This window comes from Xyrauchen texanus, chromosome 15 (genome assembly GCF_025860055.1).
Source record: "Xyrauchen texanus isolate HMW12.3.18 chromosome 15, RBS_HiC_50CHRs, whole genome shotgun sequence".
NCBI classification, from domain to species: domain Eukaryota; kingdom Metazoa; phylum Chordata; class Actinopteri; order Cypriniformes; family Catostomidae; genus Xyrauchen; species Xyrauchen texanus.
Window position 1 is genome coordinate 24,613,858 of NC_068290.1, and position 27,776 is coordinate 24,641,633.

General features: G+C 41.8%; 2 protein-coding genes across 5 annotated transcripts; both read left to right on the top strand.

Annotated features, from left to right (window-relative positions):
• Positions 1–10,130: 10,130 nt before the first annotated feature.
• On the top strand, positions 10,131–12,860 carry cldc1 (C-type lectin domain containing 1). Of its 3 annotated transcripts, none has more exons than XM_052143877.1 (7): positions 10,131–10,307; positions 10,398–10,521; positions 10,686–10,787; positions 11,382–11,537; positions 11,791–11,942; positions 12,113–12,234; positions 12,613–12,860. In XM_052143877.1, the coding sequence occupies exons 2-7, from the start codon at positions 10,422–10,424 to the stop codon at positions 12,776–12,778; spliced, it is 798 nt and encodes a 265-aa protein (XP_051999837.1). In that variant the 5' UTR covers positions 10,131–10,307; positions 10,398–10,421; the 3' UTR covers positions 12,779–12,860. The 3 variants fall into 3 exon arrangements, with proteins under 3 accessions (XP_051999837.1, XP_051999838.1, XP_051999836.1); XM_052143878.1 differs by having other exon boundaries at positions 10,422–10,521; XM_052143876.1 differs by having other exon boundaries at positions 10,132–10,521.
• A 151-nt stretch (positions 12,861–13,011) lies between these two features.
• Positions 13,012–27,701, top strand: LOC127655855 (COP9 signalosome complex subunit 7a-like). Of its 2 annotated transcripts, none has more exons than XM_052143874.1 (8): positions 13,012–13,964; positions 16,243–16,365; positions 17,751–17,826; positions 18,110–18,198; positions 20,682–20,884; positions 21,007–21,112; positions 25,282–25,451; positions 27,077–27,701. In XM_052143874.1, exons 1-8 carry the CDS (start codon positions 13,899–13,901, stop codon positions 27,114–27,116), a joined length of 873 nt encoding a protein of 290 aa, XP_051999834.1. In that variant the 5' UTR covers positions 13,012–13,898; the 3' UTR covers positions 27,117–27,701. The 2 variants fall into 2 exon arrangements, with proteins under 2 accessions (XP_051999834.1, XP_051999835.1); XM_052143875.1 differs by lacking the exon at positions 13,012–13,964 and adding an exon at positions 15,580–15,603 and having other exon boundaries at positions 27,077–27,699.
• The last annotated feature ends 75 nt before the right edge of the window (positions 27,702–27,776 follow it).

The window sequence follows — 27,776 nt, forward strand, 5'->3', positions numbered from 1 at the left end:
CCTTCCACTTTTTGCGAGCTAGTGGCTCTTCCGTCCACTTACAAGCTAGTTTTTTTGGCATAAAATTGACTTGACTTCCTCAGGTTACAATTTTCCCCTCGAAAACCTTCTCCGCCCGTACCAAAGAGATAGTTCCAGCCACTATGGTTCACTAACAGTCATATCAAATTACACCACCCAAAATAAAATAATTTTACTGTCTCTTACCGAGATGCTTTTACTGCCACCGGGTTCTTTCTGATCTCAGTCGAGTCACTCCTGGCCCTGAAAGCAGTTTGGCTCTTCTCTCTCAATTTTCGAGGTAAGACCAGAAGCCTGGTGCTGCTGGGATGATCAGTCGTCAAATCCGCTGTCTTCAGGACCAGAAGAAACTGCCGTGAGATCCCAACTTCTGACACCAATTGTTGTGGCAAAAACAATAATTAAACAAATATGCATAACAAGATAAGAGACATCAAGATCCAAATTATATTTGAAAAGAGAGTTTATTCTTTTAAAAGAGGTTTGTTCACAAAAATACCACGACAGCTACCTCGCAATAGGAACAAAAACCTCACTCACACAGAAAACACATGGCCTATTTATACCCCCCGTCCTCAAAGTCCCTTCTTCCGTAATTTTCCACTCAATCCCAGTAAAACCCGATCTAGCTAGTTTTTAGAAATACCAATGGCTCTTCTAAGCCCCCTGGGTTTTACGGTCTTTACATCTGTGAGGTCATATAAAGGCCGTATAAACGCTATCTTGTCCTGAAGACAGTGGTCCATTGTTGAGCTTCACTGAGTTTCACACCCATGAAACTCAACAAAAGGCTTTATTTATGGCTAAATAATCCCTCTTTCTTTCCCGTACTCATATTGAGGAGTTCAAAAGGCTTTTTCCCATGACCATCTGTTTTACTGTGTGTGTGTGTCTCCTGTGCCTGCCAGGTGAAAAAGAAAATACATAGAGGAGAGAAATTGAATCGAAAGAAAATCCACATAATGCCTTAAAGAAAGTAAAATATAAATTTTCCACAACACAGCCCCTACTTCATGGTACCCAAAAAAGGGTGGGCAGGTTGCGTGCAATCTTGGACCAGCGAGTTCTCAACTGGGCCCTGCACAGACTCCCGTTCAAGAGGCTCACGCGTAGATGCATTTTAGCGAGCGTCCGGCATCATGATTGGTTCACGGCGGTAGACCTGAAGGACGCATACTTCCATGTCTCGATTCTTCCTCGGCACAGACCCTTTCTCCAGTTTGACTCTCCTTTGAGAGTCGGGCTTACCAGTACAAAGTCCTCCCCTTCGGCCTGTCCTTGTCTCCTCACGCCTTCACGAACATCGCAGAGGCAGCCCTTGCCCCGCTAAGGGAAGTGGGCATCCACATCCTCACCTATCTCGACGACTGGCTAATCCTAGCTCACTCGCTGGACATGTTGTGTGCACACAAGGACCTGGTACTCAGGCACCTCAGCCGTTTGGGGCTTCGGGTCAGCTGAGAAAAGAGCTCGCCCCGGTTCAGAGCATCTCTTTTCTCGGTATGGAGTTAGACTCGCTCTCGATGACAGCGCCTCACCAACGAGCGTGCGCAGTCAGTGCTGCACTGTTTGCATGCGTTCAGACAGAATACGCTGGTCCCACTGAATCCTTTCAGAGGCTCCTGGGGCATATGTCATCCTCAGCGATGGTCACGCCACTCGGGTTGATGCATATGATACCACTTCAGCACTGGCTACAGACCTGAGTCGAGAGACGAGCACGCAGACTTGTCGTGGTCTATTCAGCCTCTGGTCAGACCTAGTGTTCCTTCAGGCAGGAGTTCCCCTAGGCCAGATCCCCAGGCATGTCGTGGTTATGACAGATGCATCCCAGCGTGACCCTTGGACCGGCCCGTGACTGCGTTGGCACATCAACTGCCTCGAGTTGCTGGCGGTACAACTTGCCCTGAGGAGGCTATTGCCGTTGATCCGGGATAAGCATGTGTTGGTCCGGACGGACAACTCAGCAACGTTTGCGTACATCCACCGCCAAGGCGGCTTACACTCTCGTTGAATGTCACAACTCACCCGTCGTCTCCTTTTGGAGTCAGCGGCGGCTCAAGTCGCTGCAGGCCACTCAAATCCCAGGCCACCTCAACAGCACAGCAGACTGTCACGGCATGTTACGCTCAGGGGAGAGTGGAGACTCCACCCTCAGGCGGTCCAGCTGATCTGGAGTCGATTCTGCCAAGCACAGGTAGACCTGTTTGCTTCCCCAGAATCCTCCCACTGCCTGCTTCGGTACTCTATGACTGAGGCTCCCCTCAGCACACAAGCCCTGGAACACCGCTGGCCCCTGGGGCTATGCAAATATGTGTTCCCCCATTGAGCCTACTTGCACAGATGTTGTGCAAGGTCAGGTAGGATGACGAGCAGACCCTCTTAGTGGTCCCTTACTGGCCCTCCCGGACTTGGTTCTCGGAACTCATCCTCCTCGCGACAGCCACCCCCAAAGCGAATTCCTCTGAGGAAGGACTATCTTTCTCAGGGACGGGGCACCATCTGGCACCCGCAACCAGACCTCTGGAATCTCCATGTGTGGCCCCTGGACAGGATTCGGAAGACTTAAGTGGCCTACCACCTGCAGTGCCAGGGCCCCCTCAACGAGGCACCTCTAGGGCCTGAAGTGGCATCTGTTTGTTAAGTGTTGTTCTTCCCGAGGCGAAGACCCCCAGAGATGTGCAGTAAGATTAGTGCTTAAACTTCCTGCAAGAGAAGTTGGAGGGACGGCTGTCCACATCCACCTTGAAAATTTATGTGGCCACTATATCAGCGCATTACGATGCAGTGGACGGTAAGTATTTAGGGAAGCACTATTTGATCATCAGGTTCCTGAGAGACGCAAGGAGGTCAAACCTCCCCCAGGCCTCACCTCTTTCCCTCGTGGGACCTCTCCGTGGTCCTTTGGGGAGCTCCCTTCGAGCCCCTTGAGTCAGCTGAACTAAAGGCACTCTCTCTAAAGACCGCCCTCCTGACAGCGCTCACCTCCATTCAAGAGGGTAGGGGACCTGCAGGTGTTTTCTGTCAACGAACTATGCCTGGAGTTTGGTCCGTCTTACTCTCACATCATCCTGAGACCCCGACAGGCTACTCCCATAGGTTCCCATGACCCCTTTCAGGGATCAGGTGGTGAACCTGCAAGCACTGCCCCTGGAGGAGGCAGACCCAGCCTTGGCGTTGCTGTGTCCGGTGCGTGCTCTTCGCATCTAATTGAATTGCAGGCAGAGCTTTAGAAGCTCTGAGCAGCACTTTGTCTGCTTCAGTGGACAGCGGAAAGGAAGTGCTGTCTCAAAACAAAGGATCATTCACTGGGTTACCGCCCCCTGCTGGCCTGTGAGCCCACTCTACCAGGGGTGTTGTGGCTTCTTGGGCGTTGTCCCATGACAATGCATGGGACAACGCCCTAGCAGGCATCTGTAGAGCTAGCAGGCATCTGTAGAGCTGCGGGCTGGGCAACACCTAACACCTTTGCAAGGTTTTATATCCTCAGGGTTGAGCCTTGTGGTACTTATTAAACACTCTTCTTGTTTCCCTACTCTTCCAGTTGTGTGAAAAGCTCTCACAGGAATGACATATGAGCAATTGCATGCAGTGTGTTTGCACATACTCTCATTAAAGACTCTGCTGCTTCTTCCTTTGGCTTCTGAAAAACTTGTCAGAGACCTTCAAGCAATGTCGGTCGATGACTCTTGCCTAGAGTTCTCAAGCCCAGGAGAGTTATATGCCGAAAATCTCGAACACCCCCTTCAGGTTACTACCAGCTTATTTATACCAGGGGCGTAGCCAGAATTTAATTTTTTGGGGGTCCCGTCTTTAAAAAAAGCTACCCTGCAGCGAGTGGGTCGCAGTCTGGAACAGTATCGCCAGCTGTTCCAGTCCTTGAAGCTGGGGGAAGACTTTGCTTTCTCCCAGCGGCTCCTAGACGCGTGCCGGAAATGGCTGCTGGCAAGGAATCCTGACGTCGGGGGAGTGATCGACCAGGTGGTACTGGAGCAGCTGATTCATGGTCTGCCGAAGGGGACAGCAGAATGGGTCCAGTGCCACCGCCCAGCGTCACTGGAGGAAGCTGTCCTGCTTGCAGAGGACCAGTTGGTGGCATACCCGAGGGCAGAAGAGCCCTTTTATCCCTCTCTCTCTTCCCCCCCTCCCCTTGTGTGTTCCCCTCCTCCCTCTCACTCTGCTCTTTCCCCAGAGCCCGTTCCTGCCCTGCAGAGGTGAGGAGCTCCGCCAACGCGTCCAGTTCCCCGTGCAAGGTGGTGGACTACCCCCCTCCTCTACAGTGCCCGTGTCCGCCGACACAGGTGCGGGCATAGCATCTGGACAGCCTGTTGGGGTTGCGGGGATCAATGCCCCGTGATGGAGCTGGGGACTGTGGTCCGGGTCCCCGACACCCCGCAGGCTGCCCCTGATCGAGCTGGAGCGTACCGGATACCGGTAAGGATCAAGGGGGGTGCTCACCAAGCATTGGTGGAAACGGGTTGTAATCAAACCACGATCCACCAACGCTTGGTTCAACCCGGGGCATTGGGCACAGCTAAGATGGTGAGAGTGAAGCTTGTGCATGGGGATATTCACAAATACCCTGTGGTGACCCTGGTGTTTAAATTTCGGGGAACAAAGCGTTAGTGGAGGCCGCAGTTAGTTCCCGCCTCACAAATCCACTGATTTTGGGGACTAATTGGCCTGATTTTAGAAATGTATTGAAGGGAATGTGTGCAGATGGGTCCTGCGTAAAAGCGATGAGGTGTGATACGTGCGATGCTCTGGTGGGGGAAGCGGAGCCGGGGCCGTCTTCGTCAGCTCAACGTCATGATGACGTGAGGGGGGAGAGGCTGCGGCCCCTCCCATCCTCAGGGGATTTTCCGAAGTGGATTTTCCTCTGGAGCAGCCATGAGATGAGACCCTCAAGCACGCCTTTGACCAAGTGAGAGTGATTGATGTTCAACAACTCTTCCCAAATGTTGCACTTTCATATCCCTATTTTACAATCATTAACGAGCGGTTGTATAGAGTGACGCAGGAAGATATAACCCAGCTCTTAATACCGCGGAGCCGCCGGGAAATGGTTTTCCATGTGGCTCATTATAATCTGATGGCAGGTCACCTAGGGGAAAGAAAGACACTGAACCGCTTAATAGCCCGTTTTATTGGCCGGGCATTGGCGGCGATGTCCGCAGGTGGTGTGCGGCATGCCGTGAATGCCAGCTGGTAAATCCACCGGCCACCCCAAAAGCGCCATTGCGCAACCTCCCGCTGATCGAGGTCCCCTTCGAGAGAATTGGCATGGACCTCGTCGGGCCATTAGAGCGGTCAGCACGCGGGCATTGTTTTGTATTAGTCCTAGTGGATTAACCAACGCGATACCCGGAAGCAGTGCTTCTGAGCAACATCTCAGCACTTAGTGTTGCGGAGGCACTCTTCAAAATAATCTTACAGATGGGAATTCTGAAAGAAACCCTCACCGACCAGGGCACAAACTTTATGTCACGTACACTACGCGAGTTGTATGAATTATTGGGTATTAAATCGATTCGCACCAGCATTTACCATCTGCAGACAGATGGCCTGGTGGAGCGATTTAATAACACCCCTAAGAACATGATTCGTAAGTTTGTGCATGATGATGCTAGAAATTGGGATAAATGGCTTGACCCCCTGCTATTTGCAGTACGAGAGGTCCCGCAAGCCTCTACCGGCTTCTCCCCGTTCGGGGTGCTTGACGTCATCCGCAAAGCTTTGGAGGAGGGACCTTCACATAGCAAAAATGAAATTCAGTACGTTCTTGATCTTCGAGCAAAACTCCACACTAGGGCAACTAACACAGGAGAATTTGCTCCAGGCTCAAGAACGACAGTCGTATGACAGGGGTACTCAGCTAAGGGAATTTGCACCGGGAGATAAGGTACTCGTATTACTCCCAACATGGGAGTAACGTGAACTGATAGAGGGGGCGCACGTCAAATATATCAACTCAACCTCCTGAAACTATGGAGTGAGGCGGTGCCTGTGACGTTGGCTGCGGTATGTCCAGAGAGGGCGGAGCTCAGGCCGGATGTAAACACAAAACCTATTCATAACACTCCGGTCACTTGTGGGGACCACCTCTCACTGTATCAGCTCTCAGGGGTTGCCAAGTTGCAACTAGAATTTGTGGATGTGTTCTCCCCTCTACGTCGTCGTACGAACCTCATCCAGCACCACGTCGAGACCGAACCGGGAGTGGTGGTACATAGCCGTCCCGATCGCTTGACCGAACACAAAAAGAAAATAGTTCGGGAGGAATTAGATGTGATGCTCGATATGGGGGTAATAGAGGAATCCCACAGTAATTGGTCCAGCCTGGTTGTTCTAGTGCCTAAGAGCGTACCCGATGCCCCGCGTTAATGAGTTGCTTGATCAGTTAGGTACTGCTCGATTGTATTCAACATTGGATTTGACAAAGGGTTATTGGTAGATCCCCTTGACACCAATTTCCCACAAAAAACAGCCTTCTCCACGCCATTCGGATTGCACCAATTCGTGAAGCTTCCGTTCAGCTTGTTTGGGGCCCCGGCTACGTTTCAGCATGTCATGGATCGAATCCTCAGGCCGCATCCGGCTTATGCCGCTGCCTATTTAGATGACCTCATCATTTATAACAATGATTGGCAGCGCACATGCAACATCTGAGGGCGGTTCTGAGATCGCTGCGGTGGCGGGGCCCACAGCAAACCCCAAGAAGTGCGTGATTGGGCATGTGGAGGTACAGTATCTGGGGTTCTACTTGGGCCAGGTGCGTCCCAAATTGACAAGACCGCGGCGATTGCGACCTGCCCGAGACCCAAGACCAAAAAGGGGGTGAGGCAGTTCCTGGGGCTGGCTGGCTATTACAGGAGGTTTATACCTAATTATTCGGACGTCACCAGCCCGCTGATTGACCTCACTAAAAAAGGGGCTCCAGACCCGGTCCAGTGGTCGGAGCAGTGCCAACAGGTGTTCACGCAAGTTAAAGCCACACTTTGTGGGGGGCCGCTATTACATGCACCTAATTTCTCTCTCCCTTTTCTATTACAGACGGATGCTTCAGACAGAAGGCTGGGGGCCGTACTCTCGCAGGTGGTGGAGGGGGAGGAGTGCCCGATGCTGTACATCAGCCGTAAGCTCTCCTTGAGGGAGACCAAGTACAGCACTGTGGAAAAGGAGTGTCTAGCCATCAAGTGGTTGGTCCTCACTCTCCGATACTACCTGCTGGGGCGGGCCTTCACCCTCTGCTTGGACCACGCCCCACTCCAATTGCTTCACCGCTTGAAGGATACTAACACCCGGATCACCCGGTGGTATCTGGCTCTCCAATAGACAGACCGGGGGTGCAGATGTCTGCCGCTGACTTCCTCTCCAGAAATGGGGTAGGCAGGCCAGATGGCTCCCTGGCCTGAGTCGGGCGGTGGGGGTATGTGGCAGCGAGGGTGTGGTCAAGTGCCCGTCCGGAGAGAGGGAAGTGGTAAGGGCACTTACACCTGAGCTAAATTATGTCTAACACCTGTCTCTAATTCCAGTGAGCACGGGGAGAGCGGACAAAAGACCCACGCTAACAGCACTTGGGGAGAGAGAGTCTGGGGCCCGAATTGATTATTGTAAATTGAAGCTGTGTTATACTGCAATAAAATATTTACCTTGAGAGGAGCTATTTGTCTTTGTGTCCTCCTTAGCTCATGAACTCGTTACAGTGTCAAATTGTGTTAATCTTTGTCAGTCCAATCAAATAATGGGTTAAGAAGAAGATTAAAATATGTTTTAATAATTAAAAATATTAAAATGACATTCTGGACATTAACAAACAAACCTTGATAGCTACAATGTCACAGCTATAGGGGCTTTTCGGTCTTGGAGGTACAGGCAGCATGTGTCTTGTATGTTGGAAAGTGAACGAGATATTGTAGTTGACAGTAAACTGGCTTTTTTTTTTGCCTTTTCCCTTCCATAAAGAAGAACATCAGTGTCCAACTCCACATCTTATTTAAAGAAACATCTCAAGGTAGTGCTAACTACTGTAAATTCATGAAATTTGCTTATAATAGCTGTTTAGATTCACTTAGTGGAGATGTAGCAGTTCAGGTACTGTAAGATAATAGGGAAATTTCACACATAATTCTTCCACTTGTGACTTGCCTTTATAAATATGTATTGTATAAATATACTTTTTTTGTGACAAAAGGGCAATGGCATTATCCACCCATGTCTGTCCTAGTGTGAATGCGTGGTCTCGTTTTTATTCCAGGCCTGCGCAGTCTTGGTTTTATTCCAGGCCTGCATGATCTTGGTTTTATTCCTGGCCATGTGCTCTTCACTCTGTTGTGTTTAATGTCTGGAGTATGTTGTCTGGGTCCTGATTTCCTGTCTAGTTCAGTTCTGTATATATGTACAATAAAGGCTGTTCCCCAGGCAATGCCAGTGTCCACGACCACGGAGGTCTTTCCCCTCTCAAAGGCTGTTCCACCACCACAGCTAGTGCCCATGACCATGAAGGTTGTTTCCCCATCACTGCCTGTACTCACAGCCAAAAGACTGTTCCCCCATCACTTCCAGTGTACACGACCAAGGAGGTTGTTCCTTTGTCACTGTCACTGAGCTCATGGCCTCTGAGACTGCTCCAGTCGTGGCCAGTGCCGCAGCCTTCGACGGATTCACCCTCTGAGCTGCTCCCTACTGTGTCCTGTCCAGCAGCCACAGTCCAGAACTCCAACTCTTGTCCAGCGGCCACAGCCCAGGATTCTGTGCCCTCTGCCCTGAGGCTGCCGCCCAGGCCTCCTGAACTCCCCTCTACCCTGAGGCTGCCTCCCAAGCCTCCTGACCCTGTCCCTGCCTTGTGGTCACCATGCAGGCCTCCTGACCCTGTCCCTACCATATGGCTATCTCCCGGGTCTCCTGACCCTGTCCCTGCCATTTGGTTGCCTCCCAGGCCTCCTGTCCCTGCCCTGTGGCCACCTCTCAGGCCTCCTGTACCTGACCTGTGGTCACCCCCCAGGCCTCCAGACTTTACCTCTGCCTTGATGCGTACCCCCAGGCCACAAGAATCCACCCCTTTCTTTAAGTTTCCTTCCTGGTTTCCCTCACTCTCTGCAGTGCTTTCTGTTCTATGTTAATGCTCATTTTGTCTGTCTTGTGTTTTTGTTTGATGTCCCCATTTTTGGGATGCCAGGTGGTGTCCCTTTGAAAGCCCCAAAGTGGCTGCATGCACTCGTGCCAATAATCTATGTCGCTCCTTGTGGGAGTTTTTGTTAATAAAGTGTTTTTTTGGGGTTTTGAACTGAATTTGGGTCCTCATTTCCTCAAAACCTGACATGGAGCCCAGAACACTTTCTTAACTATTCTTCCCAACCATGGTGAATACAGATAAAGTGGGACACTTTCTGATAATATGTCATTGTATTTTTGTTCTTCTTATGTAATCCAAATGGCAACACCAGTTTCATTCCATATTAGTTTAGCATGAATTACTAGTATTCCATATTAATTTAGTATTCGTATGAATGTGGGGTAGATGATTGAGCTTATTTTGTCCCACTGTACCTGTTTTCACCATAAACAAAATGTATAGTCAATTTACTACCTGTCATCAGATTTTTATTGTTCAACAAGATTGTGTCATTTCTTCAATACTTCTGTCAGGTTAGGTTGATGTTCGACATCATTATCCTTACTATTAGCTGAACCCGGAAAAGACAATTAAAAATCTAAAAACTTAGTTAGAATTTTTTGGTGATGTTTTTATATTGACTAAATGTTCAGTGCCCACAAGATATTCCGTATGAATCATTTTACAGGAATATATCTAAAGCTTGTGAACAAAATGTTCTATAATAATTGGATTGAATGACCTACTGTGTCACTGAATGTTTTTTCTTTCATGCTGAAAATTTCAGTATTGCACAACCAGCCCTCCTGCCCTATTTCCTGCAAGTGTTTACCAACTTCCAACCCTGAGAAGGATGTTTTTGGAACTGTCCTTGCTCTGTTTCTCTCTTTCTTTCAACCTGATTTAGGGTTCATTTGTTAATCTGAATATTTGCCAATGTGTGCTGGGTTGGAAGGGGAGGAGGTGGCTGAAAGTGTTGCATGATCAGAGACACAGAGGGAGGGAGAGAATTCAGGGATAAAAGTTAGTGTGGAGGAAGCTCTCAAAAGAAACAGTTCCTACATGCCTCAGAAGCAGTAAAACAAACATAACCTTCAGAGGAAATCCATCAGACAGTGAAGTTCAGCACAGGAGGAACTTTCTAACTCTACAGGAAAGCCCTCTTTTTAGGGTAATGTTGAAGAGATAAAAACATTACTTGTGCAGACAGTAATTACTGTAAGAAGCTCTGTGGTTAAATAAAGAAGACTGTGCTTGACAGATCTACTGAATTTCTTGTTGAAAGATGGAAGACATTGAAAACTACACCAGTCTACAAGAGTTCACAGAGGATATCTCTCATTGTGGGAACAGACCGATACTCAACACATTACAGGACAAAAAGGGTAATGTGTGTGCCATGTGTGCGTGTGTATGCATGCATGTGCGTGTGTGAGCATGTGAACCTGTGGTAGAATTTTTTTTTTAATGTAACTGTTGAGGTGTTCAGTAATATGTGGGCATGTTCAGTGTAATAATCAGATCATACAATGATCTTGTGTTCCATCAGGTGTCCACAAAGGAGCAAAGTGTTTGAGGGGGCAGGCCCCTCTTGTCCTGTCCATTGCTCTATTGGCCTCTGTTTTTGCAAACATAGTACTGGGAGTTCTCTGTAAGTAAACATACTTTCACACGTACACGTATGCAGGCCATACTCGAATACACATAACGCTGAATCTGTGGTATAATCAGAGTGAATGTGGATTTCTTTGCTTTTATCAAGCTACCAAGCAAGCACGTTATGCTTGTTTTTCAATAACAATAACAATATTGTCACATACAATCCCCAAAAATGGGAACATTTTGGACATAAAGTAAAAAATTATCTGATTGATTTTGATGGTTGGGGGAGATTAAAAAGTGTGCTGCTTCTACATGTATGTTTTCACATAAGAATCTTCAAGCTTTTGTGTTAGCATTAATAGTATTTGGTATATACAGTGCAGAGATTTTACAGTTTATTTCTCACTGTCAGAAAACTTGGTTTATGGTGTACAATATATTTACATGTTATACAACAGGTCATATTAAAACGGCTTTTATTTCAATCTAATCTCATATAAAACTGTATTTAAACCACTGGGTTCTCACATATGAGAAATGTTTAAGACAAAAAAGCATGTTGTTGTCTGATCAGTCTTTCCAGGCCTGGCTGATCAATACATTAATGGAAATACACTTTTTCTCTCTCTCTCTCTCTCTGCAGTAGTTAACAGTCGCAAAGCATCTCCTACTGCACTGCCAGCTAAGAATGATGAATCTGAGGCTGCTTCTCTGACTCTTAAACTTACCGCCATGCAGGAACGCTTCTCTCGCCTTTGCTCTGAATACACGACTCTTGGACAGACTTGCTCAAAACAGGGTGAGAAGCACATGCTTTTATTTGCAATTGAGTCAATTGTTCTTGGGGTCCAAAATGAGTGTCTCTGTATAACATTTCACAAAAAACAAAAAAAAAAAATAGGTTCCTAAGGGGCAGCTTACGACTTTGAGGACTGTAGTTGCATAGCCCAGTCTTCTAGAATAAATAAGTGGTCACATTACAAGATATCCAAAGAAACTACGAGAATTCTGCAAACTTATCCTGGTTTCCTATCTATGTATGAACTTCCCAGTGATCCAATGTAGGCCATGCCCAGAGACTTGGATGCATATGGAAGGAATGTGTTATTTCTTTAGTGAGGATAAACTTGACTGGGAACACAGCAAAGAGAGCTGTGCATCCATGGGCGGCCACCTGACTATACTCCACAGCTATGAACAACATGTAAGTGTGTGTGTGAGTGCACATGTGTGCATGTATGTATGTTTGTAAACAAATGTCTTGTGTATGCACAACTTTGTTAATACAGTAGTTCCTTCATGTCTGCTGCTTGTATGTTCATTCTATATGCTGTTCCACTATTATCGCGAGTTGATATCTTTTTGTTTTTGTAGCACACCCTTGAGAGTGTCGCACGCCAGCGTGGTGGATCGGACTATCATTTCTGGATTGGTTTATCAGATGCTGAGACTGAGGGGGTGTGGAAATGGGTGGATAACACAGTTGTTAATAGGACGTACGTGCACATACTCACAAGTTTTTCAATCATTGTGGAGACTGTCCCATTGACCTCTTTTTTATATATATATATATATACGTATATACTGAGTTAATTATATTTATGCCTATACATGCATTGTCACGTGTGCAGCTTCTAAGCTTCAAAACGATGACTATTATATGTTGGTCAAGACTGTGGTTATTAATATTTGTATCATTATTTTGTTTCTCGTGATCATAAAGGGTTACATTTTCATTTAGACTTTTCAGGATGTTTATTAATGACTAATGGATGGTCCCCTCAATATTGGTTGGATTTCAGATTTAACTATGTTCCATGTGAAATATTTTTTTCTTCTAAATTTTCCTTGGGCTTTTACTCTGTCCACTGTAGGTTCTGGAATGAATGGGATAAAGAGCCAAATAATCACCAGTCCGGTGGGATTCATGGCGAGGACTGTGCAGTGCTGGATTCTCACTCCAAATCTTGGTTTGATGTGCCCTGCGATTTCATTTACAAACGTATCTGTGAGATGGATCCTATCACCATTGACATGTGAAGTGGAAGTGTGCACAATTTATGTCTCTATTTTTTCTATTGCCCCTACTATTTTTAATAAAAAATGTAATGTGATTTATGAATTTTGATTTAGTGTGCGTATGTAATTGTTTTGACAGTTTTGGTGATATCTTAGGAAAGTTAAAACATTGTGCAATAATGTTTTTTCTTGTCATCATCCCAACCCCCCTACCCCAAAAGAAAAAAAAAGTCTTATGTAATCAAACAGAGTCCACACATGTTTTTGAAATAGAAGCAAACACAAAAGATTGTTGTTTAAATTGTTTGTTTCAAATAATTGAAGTAGAGCACATATTGAGTAGCCTACATTCTGATTTTATTTTTTAAATATTTTATAAATAAAAATTGTACTTTAAACAGGACCACGATTAGATCTTTAAAAAAAAAAAAAAAAAAACAACGTTTAGGCCTATTAGAGAACAAAACACGAGTTAAACACAAACAAATGTACTTTTATATTTACATACTGTTTTTGACACGTCAGGCACACATTGCGGTTTCTGCAGCCCTACCTGCTAAAAGACTAGCACCAGTTTGCTGGGGGTGCTCTTTTTAACTGAGAGATCAGCTAAAACCAGCCAAAAAAATTAAAAACAGCTGCCCGGGCTGGGTGACCAGCTCGATATCCAGCTTAGGCTGGTTTTAGCTGGTCGTATTTTAGCAGAGCTGGCTTCTGTTCCCAATCGCTTTAGGACTTAATAGGACGTCCGTCAACCATTTGAACACACAAATAACCGACAAAAACTAATGTATTAATAATAAAACAGCAATTATGAGACATTATAACAGTTTGTTTCCTTTTTATACCCTACTACAGTTACGACATGTAAACCAAGTGGGAAAACTCCAGTTATAGATTTAGGTCTAATTACATTTCCTTAAACCTTTAAAATAACTATAACTCTTCGATGCTAGGCACACAATTCTTGGCATATCTGATTTTTTTTTATTTGGTTAGTGTTTTTTTGTTTGTTTTTTTCATACACGTAACTTCTCGTGACCATACGGGGGCGATGTGTGTCCACTCAATTTCACACTCTATAGTCACGCCACCCCCCCTTTCCTTATTCGACTAATCAGAGAGCACGTTTTTAAGTCGTATGACGCTAACGGAAGTAGTACTGGTAGCACAGTTGAGACCAACAACCTCAGTCTTTATTAGTAAGGTAAATATATCGATTCGCCTGCACGTTTCAGCATGCGAAAAGGGGGTTTACGTAAATATGACACATTTTAGCATGCGCAGCAATGTATTTGATATAGTATGTTTATGTTAAAACGCAGTTAATGCAGGTAAGGCCTAACTGCTGTTGTGTTGACAAGCATCATGCCGGTGTTATGGATCAACTGGAGATCATGTTATCTGGGTATGTGCGCGTGCATGTGAATACCTTTACTTGCCTTTTCAGCAGATTCGTGCAATGTGAATTGTCAATGAGTACAGAAAAGGCGTTTTGCACACTATAGAAAATGTTAGCATCATTATTAACCCGCTTTTTTCACCGATGTCTGTTCCAATAAATTTCACACAGTTTTAAGAGCGATTTTAATGGTTTTACATGGTAACAATCTGGTTTCTCATGTTGGAGTGTGGTATTGGTTTGAATGGGAACTGGCGTTTACACTTGTCAGAGTAGTAAATTGCAAGTGGAACTCTTTCATTTGCAACACTAAAGTATCATAGGCTGATGTGTGTCAATAAGGGGCATATACTCTTAATTTACTTGCATTTATTAAAAAAAAAATAAACTTTTAAAAGTTTAAGAAAATTATTGTTTGCCTGTAATAGAAAGGCCGGTTGGTCTTGCGTGACTATAACCATGAGAAAAGACCTGGGTTCAATTTCCCAGTAAACATAGTCAATTTAATTAAATTTATATATTGATATCCTTTACTATTCAAACGTTCTGTGCATGACAGTGTCGTATATTTATGATTACCCATGACACTGCCAAAATATGATCTGTCAGAAGTGTAATTTTGTTTTTGTGTGAAGAGTGGAGAGCATGACAAAGCTCAAACTGACCAATGATAAATTATCCTCTGAGAAAGCATGAGAAAGTTCTTCAGAAACAATAATTTTGTTTGTTACATTTTGATAAGATTTGTTCAAAACAAGATAATAAGTTGCGTCTAGTATTCAATAGACCTATTAAAAGTGCATCATAACACTTGATGAACCAGGATTTGAACCCAGGCCGTTGAGTAATGTTATCAGCATGACTTACCACGAACAAGCATCCCTGTTCTTAGTGATTATTGGATCACTTTGTTAATTTTCAATGGTATGAAAATGTTACTCTATCATGGTTAATTAAGCCATTATTCATTATAAAGGGGAGAACAAAATCAATTGAAAGTATATTATTGACACACATCAGCCTATGATGCTTTAGTGTTGTATATAAAATAATTCCACTTGCGATTTACTGCTCTGACAAGTGTTCTCGCCAGTTCCCATTCATGACGTGTCCCACGTCAACATGGGAAATCATTAAAATCGCTATTAAATGAAGTGATGAAACAACTCAAACTCAACTGAAACGACAAACATTTTTTTTTTATTTTTTTTTATTTTTTTTTTTATAATGTGCAAAACGTCTTTCTTTACTCATTGACAGTTCAATTTGAACGAATCTGCTGAAAATTCAAGTAAAATTATACCCATACACGCGCACATCCCCAGTTAACATGATACCCGGTTGATCAACAACACCGGCAGCACTGAGCATGAGAACACTACAGTTAATTTATACTTCCAGTTCATATAGAACAACAGCGACTGTTTAGACAGCATTTAAACAGGTAAATCTGTTGTTCATCAGTGGTTTCAAATCGTTTACTTAATTATCTTTTTCTACAACAGCAGAAACAGGCTAGTCAGAAACGTCTCACGTTTGTTCAGTATAATAATACTATATCTTACCAAATTAGGAAAAATAAATGTTTTAATAGCTCATATATTGTGTTCGTTAGCATATGGAATTCCCTAAATGGTCTTATCTGTAAAATGTGCTTTTAAATGAATCTGTCTCTGAGAAGTAATCTTTTTATGCACTCGGCAGCGTTGTTTTAATCATCATGAACGTGTGTCATGCATAAGTTCACCTCGCTAATGAAGTTATTTTTTACCACGAGCTACCTGTCATATTAATTTCCTGCATCAGTGTCGTTGAAAGCATATTGCTCTGTACCAACAGCACTTTAACAAGCCCGATGATATAAGGTTATTGCACATGAATTATTGAGGCATGCAGGTACAGATCTGAATGTAGTTTTCTTCATTGGGAAAATGTGCATATTTATCTAATTTTGTTTGGCTCTAAATATCTACCTCATTCTTTCACAATGTTCTTGTCCTTGCACATTTGCTTAAGCCTGAGACATGGTTATGTGGTTGTTTACACTCTCCTTGTCCCATTTCTTTGTCTTTCCTCCTGTCAGATGGAGGTGGATCAGCTGCTGTCACTCTCAGGTTCAGCTCTGGCTCAGGCCATCAGTTCTCTGCTGGAGACTCCAGGCCTCTACGTTTTCTCAGACATACTAGAACTGCCCAATGTCCGTGAGGTGAGATTAAGTGTGTGTGCGCTGACACATGCACGTTTAATGAATTAATATTAATTTTGTGTCAACCATAAATACGTTTATGGCAGAACTTGTGCATGTCATATGTGAGTGAACTATTCCTTTAATGTCAGGCTGTCTAAGGTTGTATTCACACTCCAACATAGCCCAAATGCTCCCCCCAATGTCCTATTCAAATTAGATTAGTTTAATTTAGTCTTAACTGAAAAACCACACATTGGATCTGATTCTTTTAAATATGTCAATATCAAATTCTTTCATGATATGATATCTGCTTCAAATCAATTCAATTCAGTCAGATCACAACTCAAGGGTTTTTTGTCATTCAGGACGTCACTGCATTTAATATCATACAAAATGCACTGTTGTAAAAATAAAAAATAAATAATAAACACAACTCAATATCATTAGATATTGAGAAAACTATCTGGCCTCAATTCACATCTTTTCCTCCACTTCCATATCCCACAGATTACATTACATGCATTACATACCCTCCTCCACTGCTTATAGCCTTGTACCATTTCATCATGCTCTGCACTGCTATGTCTAAATATTTGACTTGGAAAAAAAAATGTCCTACTGTGTGAATATTAGCGATGCACCGATATGAATATTTTGGCCAATACAAATTTTGACAACTATACAAATATTTTGCAACTTGCCTTATTTTGTCTTCAGATCACTGTTTTACTTTTGGAATGCTTAAAAATGTATAAAGAGGAACAAATCTTTTTCACTGTTCTAACAAAAATTATGAACATTGGATTTGTTGAACACATGACAGGTTGATACATACAAGATAACAAAATAAAAAAGATAGGCCTTCAAAAAATGTATATATGATGATTGATGTGAAATTTTTTTATTTTGTACTTAAACATTTTTACACTTCTTTTTTCACAGTTTAAATACCGCTTTTTAAGATTTAATAATCACACAAGGTCATATTGCAATTTCAGTCTTAATTCAATCAATCATGTAGCATTAATCGTTGTCATACCGATATCTCAGTCAAAGTCTGCTGGTTTCCAATTGTTTTGAATGCCTTCCAATATCATGTAGCCTATAGGTAAGTGCTGCTTCACAACTGCTTTTTTCCCCACATTAATGTGCGAATGAGACAAATGAAATATTACTTGCTCTTAGAAGTGCCACTTAAAATCTTCAAACTTTAAATCGGTTACAAGCATGAAGACAGCGATCTCTGTTTTATATCGCTGTCTTCATGCTTGTAACCAATTTAAAGTTTGTCAGCCGACACATCGGTACATCCCTTGTGAATATACTGTAGCAAAGTATTAACCCACTAAAACTTCAACACTGTAATGTACGTCTGTGTCATTTCTTTATTTCTCTCCCTTTAGTTGGAGACAGGTCCCCATGCTCCAGTGTATCAGCTCCTTAATCTTTTTGCGTATGGAACCTACTGCGACTACAAAGGTAACCATGACAACAAATGATCCGGCCAGAGATTGGCCCCCTGAGGCAGTGGGTTTATTCTCTACTCTGACTCAAAATGAGGTTTTACTCTGTATACACTGCCCTTTGCTTTCCAAAATAAGTTTGCTCTTGTGAGGTGGAAGCAGGAGTCTCTGGCCCATGTTCTGTTGCTAATTTTACCGGGACTGTAATGCCATCTGCTTTATTTCCTCTTGGCTGTGCTGTTTGTGAAAGGTTGGTTTTAATATACTGTATGTTAATGTAATGGATGTGTTCCCTTTAGAGAGGGCAGCCTCGCTTCCTGAACTAACACCCGCCCAGAAGAACAAACTCCGCCACCTGTCAATCATCAGCCTTGCCTCCAACCTAAAGGTTTCGTCTATCCTCAACTCATGGGTTATTAAAATAAAAGTTATGTATTTTACTCACCTTCATGTTACTCCAAACCCCTGCCATACTTCCTTCCATTGGACACAAAAGGAGAGGTTAGGCAGTATTTTGGACTCGGTCACCATTCGCTTACAGTGCTATGAAAAAGTATTTGCCCCTTCTTGATTGCTTCTATTTTCGTGTTGTTTTCATACTAAATGGTTTTAGATCTTCAAACAAGATATAACATAAAACAAAGGCAACCTGAGTAAACACAAAATACAGTTTTCAAATTATAATTTATTTTGAGTATGATCATGAACTGCCCATTTAAGGTCCTCAATCGGGTTCAAGTCAGGACTTTGACTGGGCTTTTGACTAAAACATTAATTAAGCTTCTTTTGAGCCATTCAGAAATGGACTTACTCCTATGATTTGGATCATTGCTGCATAATCCAGATGCGTTTGAGCATCAACTCAGGGACTGATGACCAAATGTTCTCATTTAGGATTTTTTGGTAGAGAGCATAATTCATGTTTCCCGGGTGCCTGGGTAGCTCAGTAAGTAAAGACGCTGACTATCAAACCTGGAGTCACAATTTCGAATCCAGGGTGTGCTGAGGGACTCCAGTCAGGCTTCCTGAGCAACCAGTTGGCCCGGTTGCTAATATGGGTAGAGTCACATTGGGTTAACCACCTCGTAGTCGCTATAATGTGGTCCTCGCTCTGGGGTGTGTGGTGAGTTGTGCGTGGATGCTGCGGAGAATAGTGTGAAGCCTCCACATGTGCTATGTCTCTGCTGTAATGCTCAACAAGCCATGTGATAAGATGCACGGATTGACGGTCTCGGACACGGAGGCAACTGATATTCATCCTCCACCACCTGGATTGAGGCGAGTCGCTATGCCACCACAAGTATTTAGAGCGCATCAGGAGTTGGGCATTCCAAATTGGGGAGAAAATTCATAGTAAAAAATAAAAAGATTTCATGTTTCCCTCAATTATTGCAAGTCACCCTGGGCCCATCAAAGCACCATTACACTACCACCACAATGCTTGACCGTATGTGTGAGGTTCTTTTTGTGGAATTCTGTGTTTGATTTACACCAGATGTAACGGGACCCGTCTTCCAAACAGTTTCACTTTCGACTCCTCGGTCCACAGAACATTCTCCCAAAAGGTTTTAATATCATCAAGGTGTGTTTTGTTAATTCAGACAAGCATTAATGTTCTTCTGGGTTGGCAGATGTTTTCGCTTTCCCCTCTTCCATGGATGCCATTTTTGGCCAGTGTTTTTCTGATAGTGAAGTCATGAACAGTGACCTTTATTGATGCGAGAGATGCCTACAGTTCCTTGGATGTTGTCCTTGGCTTTTTTGTGACTTCGTGGATGAATCATTGCTGTGCTCTTGGAAGAATTTTGGAAGGTCGGCCACTTGTGGGAAGGTTAATTACTGTGCCAAATTTGGAGATAATGGCTCTCACTGTGGTTCTTTGTAGTTCCAGAGCCTTTGAAATAGCTTTGTAACCCTTCCCAGGCTGCTGCATTTCAATCATCTTTTCCGTCATCATTTCTGGAATTTCTTTCAACATTGGCATAGCGTGCTACTGGGTGAGACCTTTTTGTTGAAAAGGTGTTGATTTGATTGAACAGGGCTGGCAGTAATCAGGCCTGGGTGTGTCTAGTCCAGCTGAACCCCATTATGAATGCAGTTTCACAGATTTGGGGTTTTAGTTGCTAAAAGGGCAAATGCTTTTTCTCACAGGCCTTTGTTTTATTTTTGATTTTGTTTGCCCTTTTAAAATAATTTGGTATGAGAGATACACAAAAACAGAAGAAATCAGGATGGGGGCAAATAAATCTTTACAGCACTGTACATTGCATCTTTTTTTTTTTCCATAAAGAGAATTGTTACTGAGACTAACATTCTGGTTAACATGTGGAACCATATAGACTTTTAGTGCTTAAATAGTCTTTTCAACATCACAATGTCTTTATTATTTGTTACAAACATTCAAACAATAACTAAATGAAATTTTAAAGCCATTACCATCGGAGCGCACTGTTTTGATGCCATGTTTTTTGACATCAAACAAAGAATATACACACTTTTATTGTGGTCTGTCACAATTCACTTCTTTTTTCCCCATACAATGAAAGCGAATCGTGACTGAGACTAAAATTCTGCTTAACATCATCTTTTATGTTCTACAAAAGCGAGTCAGTCATATGGTTTGGAACATCATGATAGTGAGTAAATGATGACAGAATTTCTATTTTTGAGTGAACTATCCCTTTAAGACTGATCAACACACAGGTATTAGTAGTATAGCAGTTAGTGTTATTGATTTACAAGATTGAAGAATCCAATATTCTCAAGTTATTATAATATTCTAGGACAAATTATAATATTTAACTTCCCCAAGAGCGTACTATTCATCAGTAACAAAATAAAAAATCTCTCTCTCTCTCTCTCTCTTGGCAGTGTCTGCCGTACTCATTGTTGCTCCAGCAGTTAGAGCTGAAGAATGTGCGTGAGCTAGAAGACCTGCTGATCGAGGCTGTTTACAGTGACATTATCCATGGCAAACTGGACCAGAGGAACCAGCAGGTAGAGGTAGATTGCAGCATAGGTCGAGACCTGGGCCCCAACGAAATACCCAACATTGCCAACACACTGCAGGAGTGGTAAGTGTGCATTTGTGTTTGTCAGTGTGCTGGGTGATGGATGCATTTCAGAGATGGATTCTTTAGTTGAAGTTATAAATGAACTGCCTTTCCATTAGTGTGAAATATTCTGTCTCTCTCAGGTGTGCAGGCTGTGAAGCAGTTCTGTGTGGCATTGAGGAGCAGGTGTCAAGAGCCAATCAGTACAGAGAGAGCCAGCTCAAGGTTAAAGTTCAAGTGGAGACAGAGGTGTGTGTGTGAATTCTCATAGACCTAGTAAATGTGAAGCCCATTTTTGAGGGGTCAATCTAAACTGTATTAAAACTTTAGACTGATTATGGTAAAACACTTTCTTCTATTCCAGCTTGAATGAAGATAAAGTTCTAAGTCAGCTATTCGTAGGGGTATTTTTTCCTTGAAATGCAAAAACGCAGTGCAGCTGCCAATTATCTCATTGTTTGAGTGGCCCAGCCAGTCCGACGTGATAAAATTGGTTCAACCATTGTTTATTTATTCAATTGCTTTTGTTGGTGCTAGTGTTGCATAAATTTCACACTTCAGCCTTAGGCAACATCCACGTCAATCCGAATATATTTTTTAAAACGGCATTTCATGGTGCATGTGAAAAATCCCCATTCCATGTGTGGTCTGAAACACAATTGTGGACTGCAATTCCGAGTAAACGTCCTGTTGCCTTTAACCCTTTTGCATGTGCGATCAAACCGGTGTGATTACACTATGTTGGGCTCAGACATGTATGATAAAACTGGGACCATCTGCATTCGTGCTGCTATTTACCAGCTAAAGAGGGACTGAAGTGGTTGTTATAATGAACCAGCTTCTCAAATAGTCTTTCAACATCACCAAGTCTTTAATTTTCTATGTTACAAACATTCAAACAGTCACTAAATGAAAATTTAAAGCCTTTACTGTCATAGCGCACCGTTTTGATACAGCAATGTGGCCATGTTTTCTGACGTCAAACAAAGAATATACAAACTAGTCGGTACAATCAAGCCTTCTCCCATTCAAGTGGAGAAGGGCTGTGGTTTTTTTGTGGTTTTTTTTTTAACCTTTTATGCTTCTGTGGAGAACTCAGAATCCCATGCTGCATTGCATGTAAACAATATGGTGGCGTGCATAGCTGGCAAGCGGATTCACGATCACATATTATCTATCATTATATACATCTAAAAACCACGTTATATGTTTGATAATATATATAATCTGACCTTCATTGCACCTGCTGTAATATAATCTGTCCTCCAGTGCATCTGCTGGATTTTTTTAAATTACAGCACGCATTAAAGAGCTCATGCTGAGGGGTCCGTCAGTACAGAAGAAATTTACGTGCAAAAAGGTTAAAAGAATGCAATTTGAAGATTGTTCAAAGTAGGGCTGCCCTTGACCAAAGATTTTCCTAGTCGACTAGTAGGTGTTAATTTAAGCCATTAGTCAACTAGCTGCATGTTTATGATATTAATTTAATTACTTAAATGTATGTTTTTTGGGGGGGCATCAGAAAATGGTTTGAATTCCATGGCTTGAGAAAGAATTTTATAAGCAACATTGCTAAGACTGTTCTACATTACAGAGAAATACTAAACCATAATAGTGAGCCTTTAAAAATATAAAGTTTCCCATGTATTAATTATTATTATTATTATTTATTAGGCTATTATTATTATTATTATTATCAAATTAATATTACAAAGAATTTGCCCGTAGAGACACAGACATGTGCTTGAAGAAACACACTTTATTATATTATGAAAAACAGATGACAGAAAGCCATCTATGTGCATATATGACATGCTGATACGGAGATGTGCAGTCTTGTGGAACATGCGCATGTAAAAGGTTCTCACTGTTTCTTTGTTTCTGTCTTCTGATTTTTTTTTTTTGTTTTGTGTTGCAAGAACAGTACCATCTATTAGTGCTCTGCAAATTACCTCAGACATCTCAGCTCAGGAGGCGTTTTGAGTTCAGTTCACTTTAATTCCACAGAGCAGTTCATTGTGAGTGCAAATCTGCAGCTTATGCATCTGTGATTATAGCATAAAATAATACAAAAACACGTTCACCTCGAGCCATGATTTATATTTCAGTGATTATTATCACCATTTATAATTATTATTTTCACATTTATAATTGTTTTGTTTGTCTTTATTTGTGCAAGAAATTTTTCGCCTGTATGTTTAGACTGATACTTGCCTGACGGTAAGTATCAGTCACACCAATGGAAAGGTGTGTGTGTGTGTGTGTGTGTGTGTGTGTATATGCATGTACACTCACCTAAAGGATTATTAGGAACACCATACTAATACTGTGTTTGACCCCCCTTTCGCCTTCAGAACTGCCTTAATTCTACGTGGCATTGATTCAACAAGGTGCTGAAAGCATTCTTTAGAAATGTTGACCCATATTGATAGGATAGCATCTTGCAGTTGATGGAGATTTGTGGGATGGACATCCAGGGCACGAAGCTCCCGTTCCCCACATCCCAAAGATGCTCTATTTGGTTGAGATCTGGTGACTGTGGGGGCCATTTTAGTATAGTGAACTCATTGTCATGTTCAAGAAACCAATTTGAAATGATTCGAGCTTTGTGACATGGTGCATTATCCTGCTGGAAGTAGCCATCAGAGGATGGGTACATGGTGGCCATAAAGGGATGGACATGGTCAGAAACAATGCTCAGGTAGGCCGTGGCATTTAAACGATGCCCAATTGGCACTAAGGGGCCTAAAGTGTGCCAAGAAAACATCCCCCACACATTACACCACCACCACCAGCCTGCACAGTGGTAACAAGGCATGATGGATCCATGTTCTCATTCTGTTTACGCCAAATTCTGACTCTACCATCTGAATGTCTCAACAGAAATTGAGACTCATCAGACCAGGCAAAATTTTTCCAGTCTTCAACTGTCCAATTTTGGTGAGCTCTTGCAAATTGTAGCCTCTTTTTCCTATATTTAGTGGAGATGAGTGGTACCCGGTGGGGTCTTCTGCTGTTGTAGCCCATCCGCCTCAAGGTTGTGCCTGTTGTGGCTTCACAAATGCTTTGCTGCATACCTCGGTTGTAACGAGTGGTTATTTCAGGCAAAGTTGCTCTTCTATCAGCTTGAATCAGTCGGCCCATTCTCCTCTGACCTCTAGCATCAACAAGGCATTTTCAGCCCACAAGACTGCCGCGATACTGGATGTTTTTCCTTTTCACACCATTCTTTGTAAACCCTAGAAATGGTTGTGCGTGAAAATCCCAGTAACTGAGCAGATTGTGAAATACTCAGACCGCCCGCCTGGCACCAACAACCATGCCGCGCTCAAAATTGCTTAAATCACCTTTCTTTCCCATTCTGACATTCAGTTTGGAGTTCAGGAGATTGTCTTGACCAGGACCACACCCCTAAATGCATTCAAGCAACTGCCATGTGATTGGTTGATTAGATAATTGCATTAATGAGAAATTGAACAGGTGTTCCTAATAATCCTTTAGGTGAGTGTGTATATATATATATATATATATATATATATATATATATATATATATATATATATATATATATATAATACACATCACATTATTTTATATGCTTTTTCATTTAGTTGGAGTGCAGTTTAAATTTGGAAATGTAATTGATTTAAGTTCTTTGTTTTTTAAATAAATTAAATGAAAGTTTCAATGCAAGATCACTAAAGCAAGAATATTCACTGATCCCTCAGCCCAGGGGTTGCCGAAGTAATTGGATATTGCGATATTTATTGTGTGTGTCGTGACAGAGGGAACAAAACAAATTTATTCACACACAATGTATTTTCACGGACAACAAAATACCCAACAGTTAGAGAATGCACTGATGAAGTAGGTTCTTTGCCAGAACAACACACATTTGAATTGCAACTTTTTCCAGTTTCATTTGAATTTTTTGTTAAAATAAATAAAAAATAAAGTTCAAAGTTTGAAATCAAGGTGTCTTGCTTTATTGTGTAGGCTTAACCTAACTCTGCTTAATGAAAATTACCCCAATCAAAATTTGGTCAACCAAGACTATTCTCATCGACTCACGTTTGGTCGACTATCAGGGGTCAGACCTAGTTCAGTGTAACATTTAACCTAAAAATGCTCTCAAAGTGAATATCAGTCACGATAATGCCACTACAACATGGGCCACCATCTTGATTGTTTTGGGTTGAATAAATCACATGACAACGAATACATCATAGTTTTCAGATATCTCCATTTGCCCTGTCTACGCTACAATGCAAAGACTACGTTTTCAAATGTATCCTCTTTAGAGAGCGTTTTCTAAAATGTGGATGTGGTGTTAATCTTTTTCCTCTATTTTTAAAGGATTACTTTTCAATTTACCTCTTTGAAAAGCAAATTCACCCTTTTTCTCATATTTTTGTTAGGTATCAAATCTACAGAAAACCCTTAAGGCAAGCTCTGCTTCACCATCATCAGGCCCCGCCCCAGCTGGTGCAGCATCCAATCAAGATGCAGACCAGCCGGCTGAGCCAAGAGACCCTGCCTCCTCTCAGGAACCAAGGCAACCAGGAAAAAAGAGTTCAAAGGTCAAAGGGTAAGTGAACTGTATTTAAGGGTTTTGGACTTCAGAACAAATATTGTTTGATTTGAAATATTGTTAAGAAAAAAATATTGTAAAATAAAATATAAAAAAATATATAAGGTAATCAAAGCATGTTTTCAAGGCATGATATTTAATATTTGTTATTTATATGTACCAATATAACAATAAATACTAATAAAAAGCAATATTGATGTACATACATCTTTAATAGAACAATTTAAATATGGAAAATATTACACTTTAAATAACACAAATCAAATCGCTCAGAGTTCAGTTGATTCATTGAAATGGACAGAATGAACTTATTCACAGAACTGAATCGAACTAACCAACTCTAACACTGCATTTGCTACTTAAGTTTAAATCAGAGAAGCTATTAAAAGTATTAATGGCAAAACTAGTCTAATGACATGCTTTTTAGAAATCTTAATGGCCAAATAAAAGCACATTAGTTGCTTAATTTGGATTTACTGCAAAATCATTGTAACTGTATTGTGAATATTTCCTAGTCCTAGTTTTTACATGTCTATTACTGACCACACTACACATGTACAACATTACTTCATACTGAATCACAGAGCAGGGAGTCTGTATTCACTAATGGCATTTCTTTGAGTGCGTAGGCACTGCATATGATTTATAAATGTGTGTGCATTCTCTTTTCTTCACTGTTGTTCAGTGTTGTTCAGTTATAGTTAAGTGTGATTTATAAGAAATCACCCACAGGCTTAAAGTCCTAATTAAACCCTGATTAGTTTAAAATTGTCTCTGTCCTGGTTTGGAAAACTCATGTGCTCTGGAAAGAGAGGGGTTTTGATCACCACTGCTTTTCCTTTGTCACTGAAGGGTGTGAGTTAAGAAGTATAATTTATTCAGGACCGATCTGACCAAGGCGTTAAAGGCGTCACAGTGGAGCTGAATCATTAGCATTTCAGGGCTATGTCTAGCCTGTATATTAAGCTACTACTTACTGTTCAATAATAATTACAGTTCTTAGATCAGAATAGGACCAGTAGGTAAGTGTGGTTAAAAACGCAAATAAGTGTTGTAACAAGTGACATTTTTATAAAAAGAAATGCATTAAATGAATAAAATGTTACCAAATGTTTTGATCTCATAATTTAAAAACGCACTGTTGAGGGAAGTAAATACTGTAAGAATAGCATTTCTTGCCACCAAACATTTCTGTAACACTTTACAATAAGGTTCCATTCGTGAACATTAGTTAATGCATTAGGTATCATGAACAAACAATGAACAATTTATTTATTACATAATTTAGTAATCTTTTTTTAATGTTAGTCAATAAAAATAAAATTGTTCTTTGTTAGTTCATAGTGCATTAACTAATGTTACCTAATACAACTTTTCATTTTAAAACTGTATTAGTATATGTTGGAGTTAACGTTTAACTAAGATCAATAAATGCTTAATAAGTATTGTTCATTGTTAATTCATGTTAACTAATGGAAACTTATGGTAAAGTGTTACCAATATTTCTTATTAAATCCTATAATTTCTTATGATTCCAATTCCTAATGATCAGAAAAATACATTACTAAGAATATTGTTTTGTTTTTATCTCAAATTCAAAACAATCTTTTTGTACCTTTCAGGCTTCGTGGGAGTGGAAAGATTTGGTCAAAGTCTAATTGATCCACAAAAGCACTGAGATCACCGACTCACAGAGACATAAATATTCTGGAAAGGTTTGCTGGATAGACCGATAAACAAACTGATAGCCAGTTCTCAGACACAGTCACCTTCTATAAAAAATTTTTTTTTAAATACAGGACTTTTACACAACACTGTGTGCTTGTGCGTGTTTATGTATGTGTATGCTGTAAATGTCATTTAATTTGACTCACTCATTTCTCTGCCTGTTTGTTTTGTTCATCATTAAATCTGGAGGTTAATTGATGAAACCAATGAATAAATGATATCCATCTGTCACACTGTGTAGTTTTTAGCTTTCATGTTTCCTTTCCTCTAATGTTAAGTGGTGGTAAATGTTTCGTCTCAATGGGGACATGTCTGTTAAGAGGTCATGGCATTAATTAGCCACACTTTAATGCAGAAGCCCCGAAATAATACTGAGGTTTGTTTTTCCCTCTCTCTCTCTCTCTTACGATCGTACATAAAAACTCCACAAATGTGTTTCGTGAAATGGCCTTTATGCGGCCAGAAAAAGGTCAGTCTGTTGCTCATGTTGCTGCCTATACTGCAAAGCAATTCTCTCTCTCTCTCTCTGTCTCCTGCATAATGGTATGTAATGGTAGCAATTAACGTGTGGCACCTGCTCAGAAATGAAGTGTA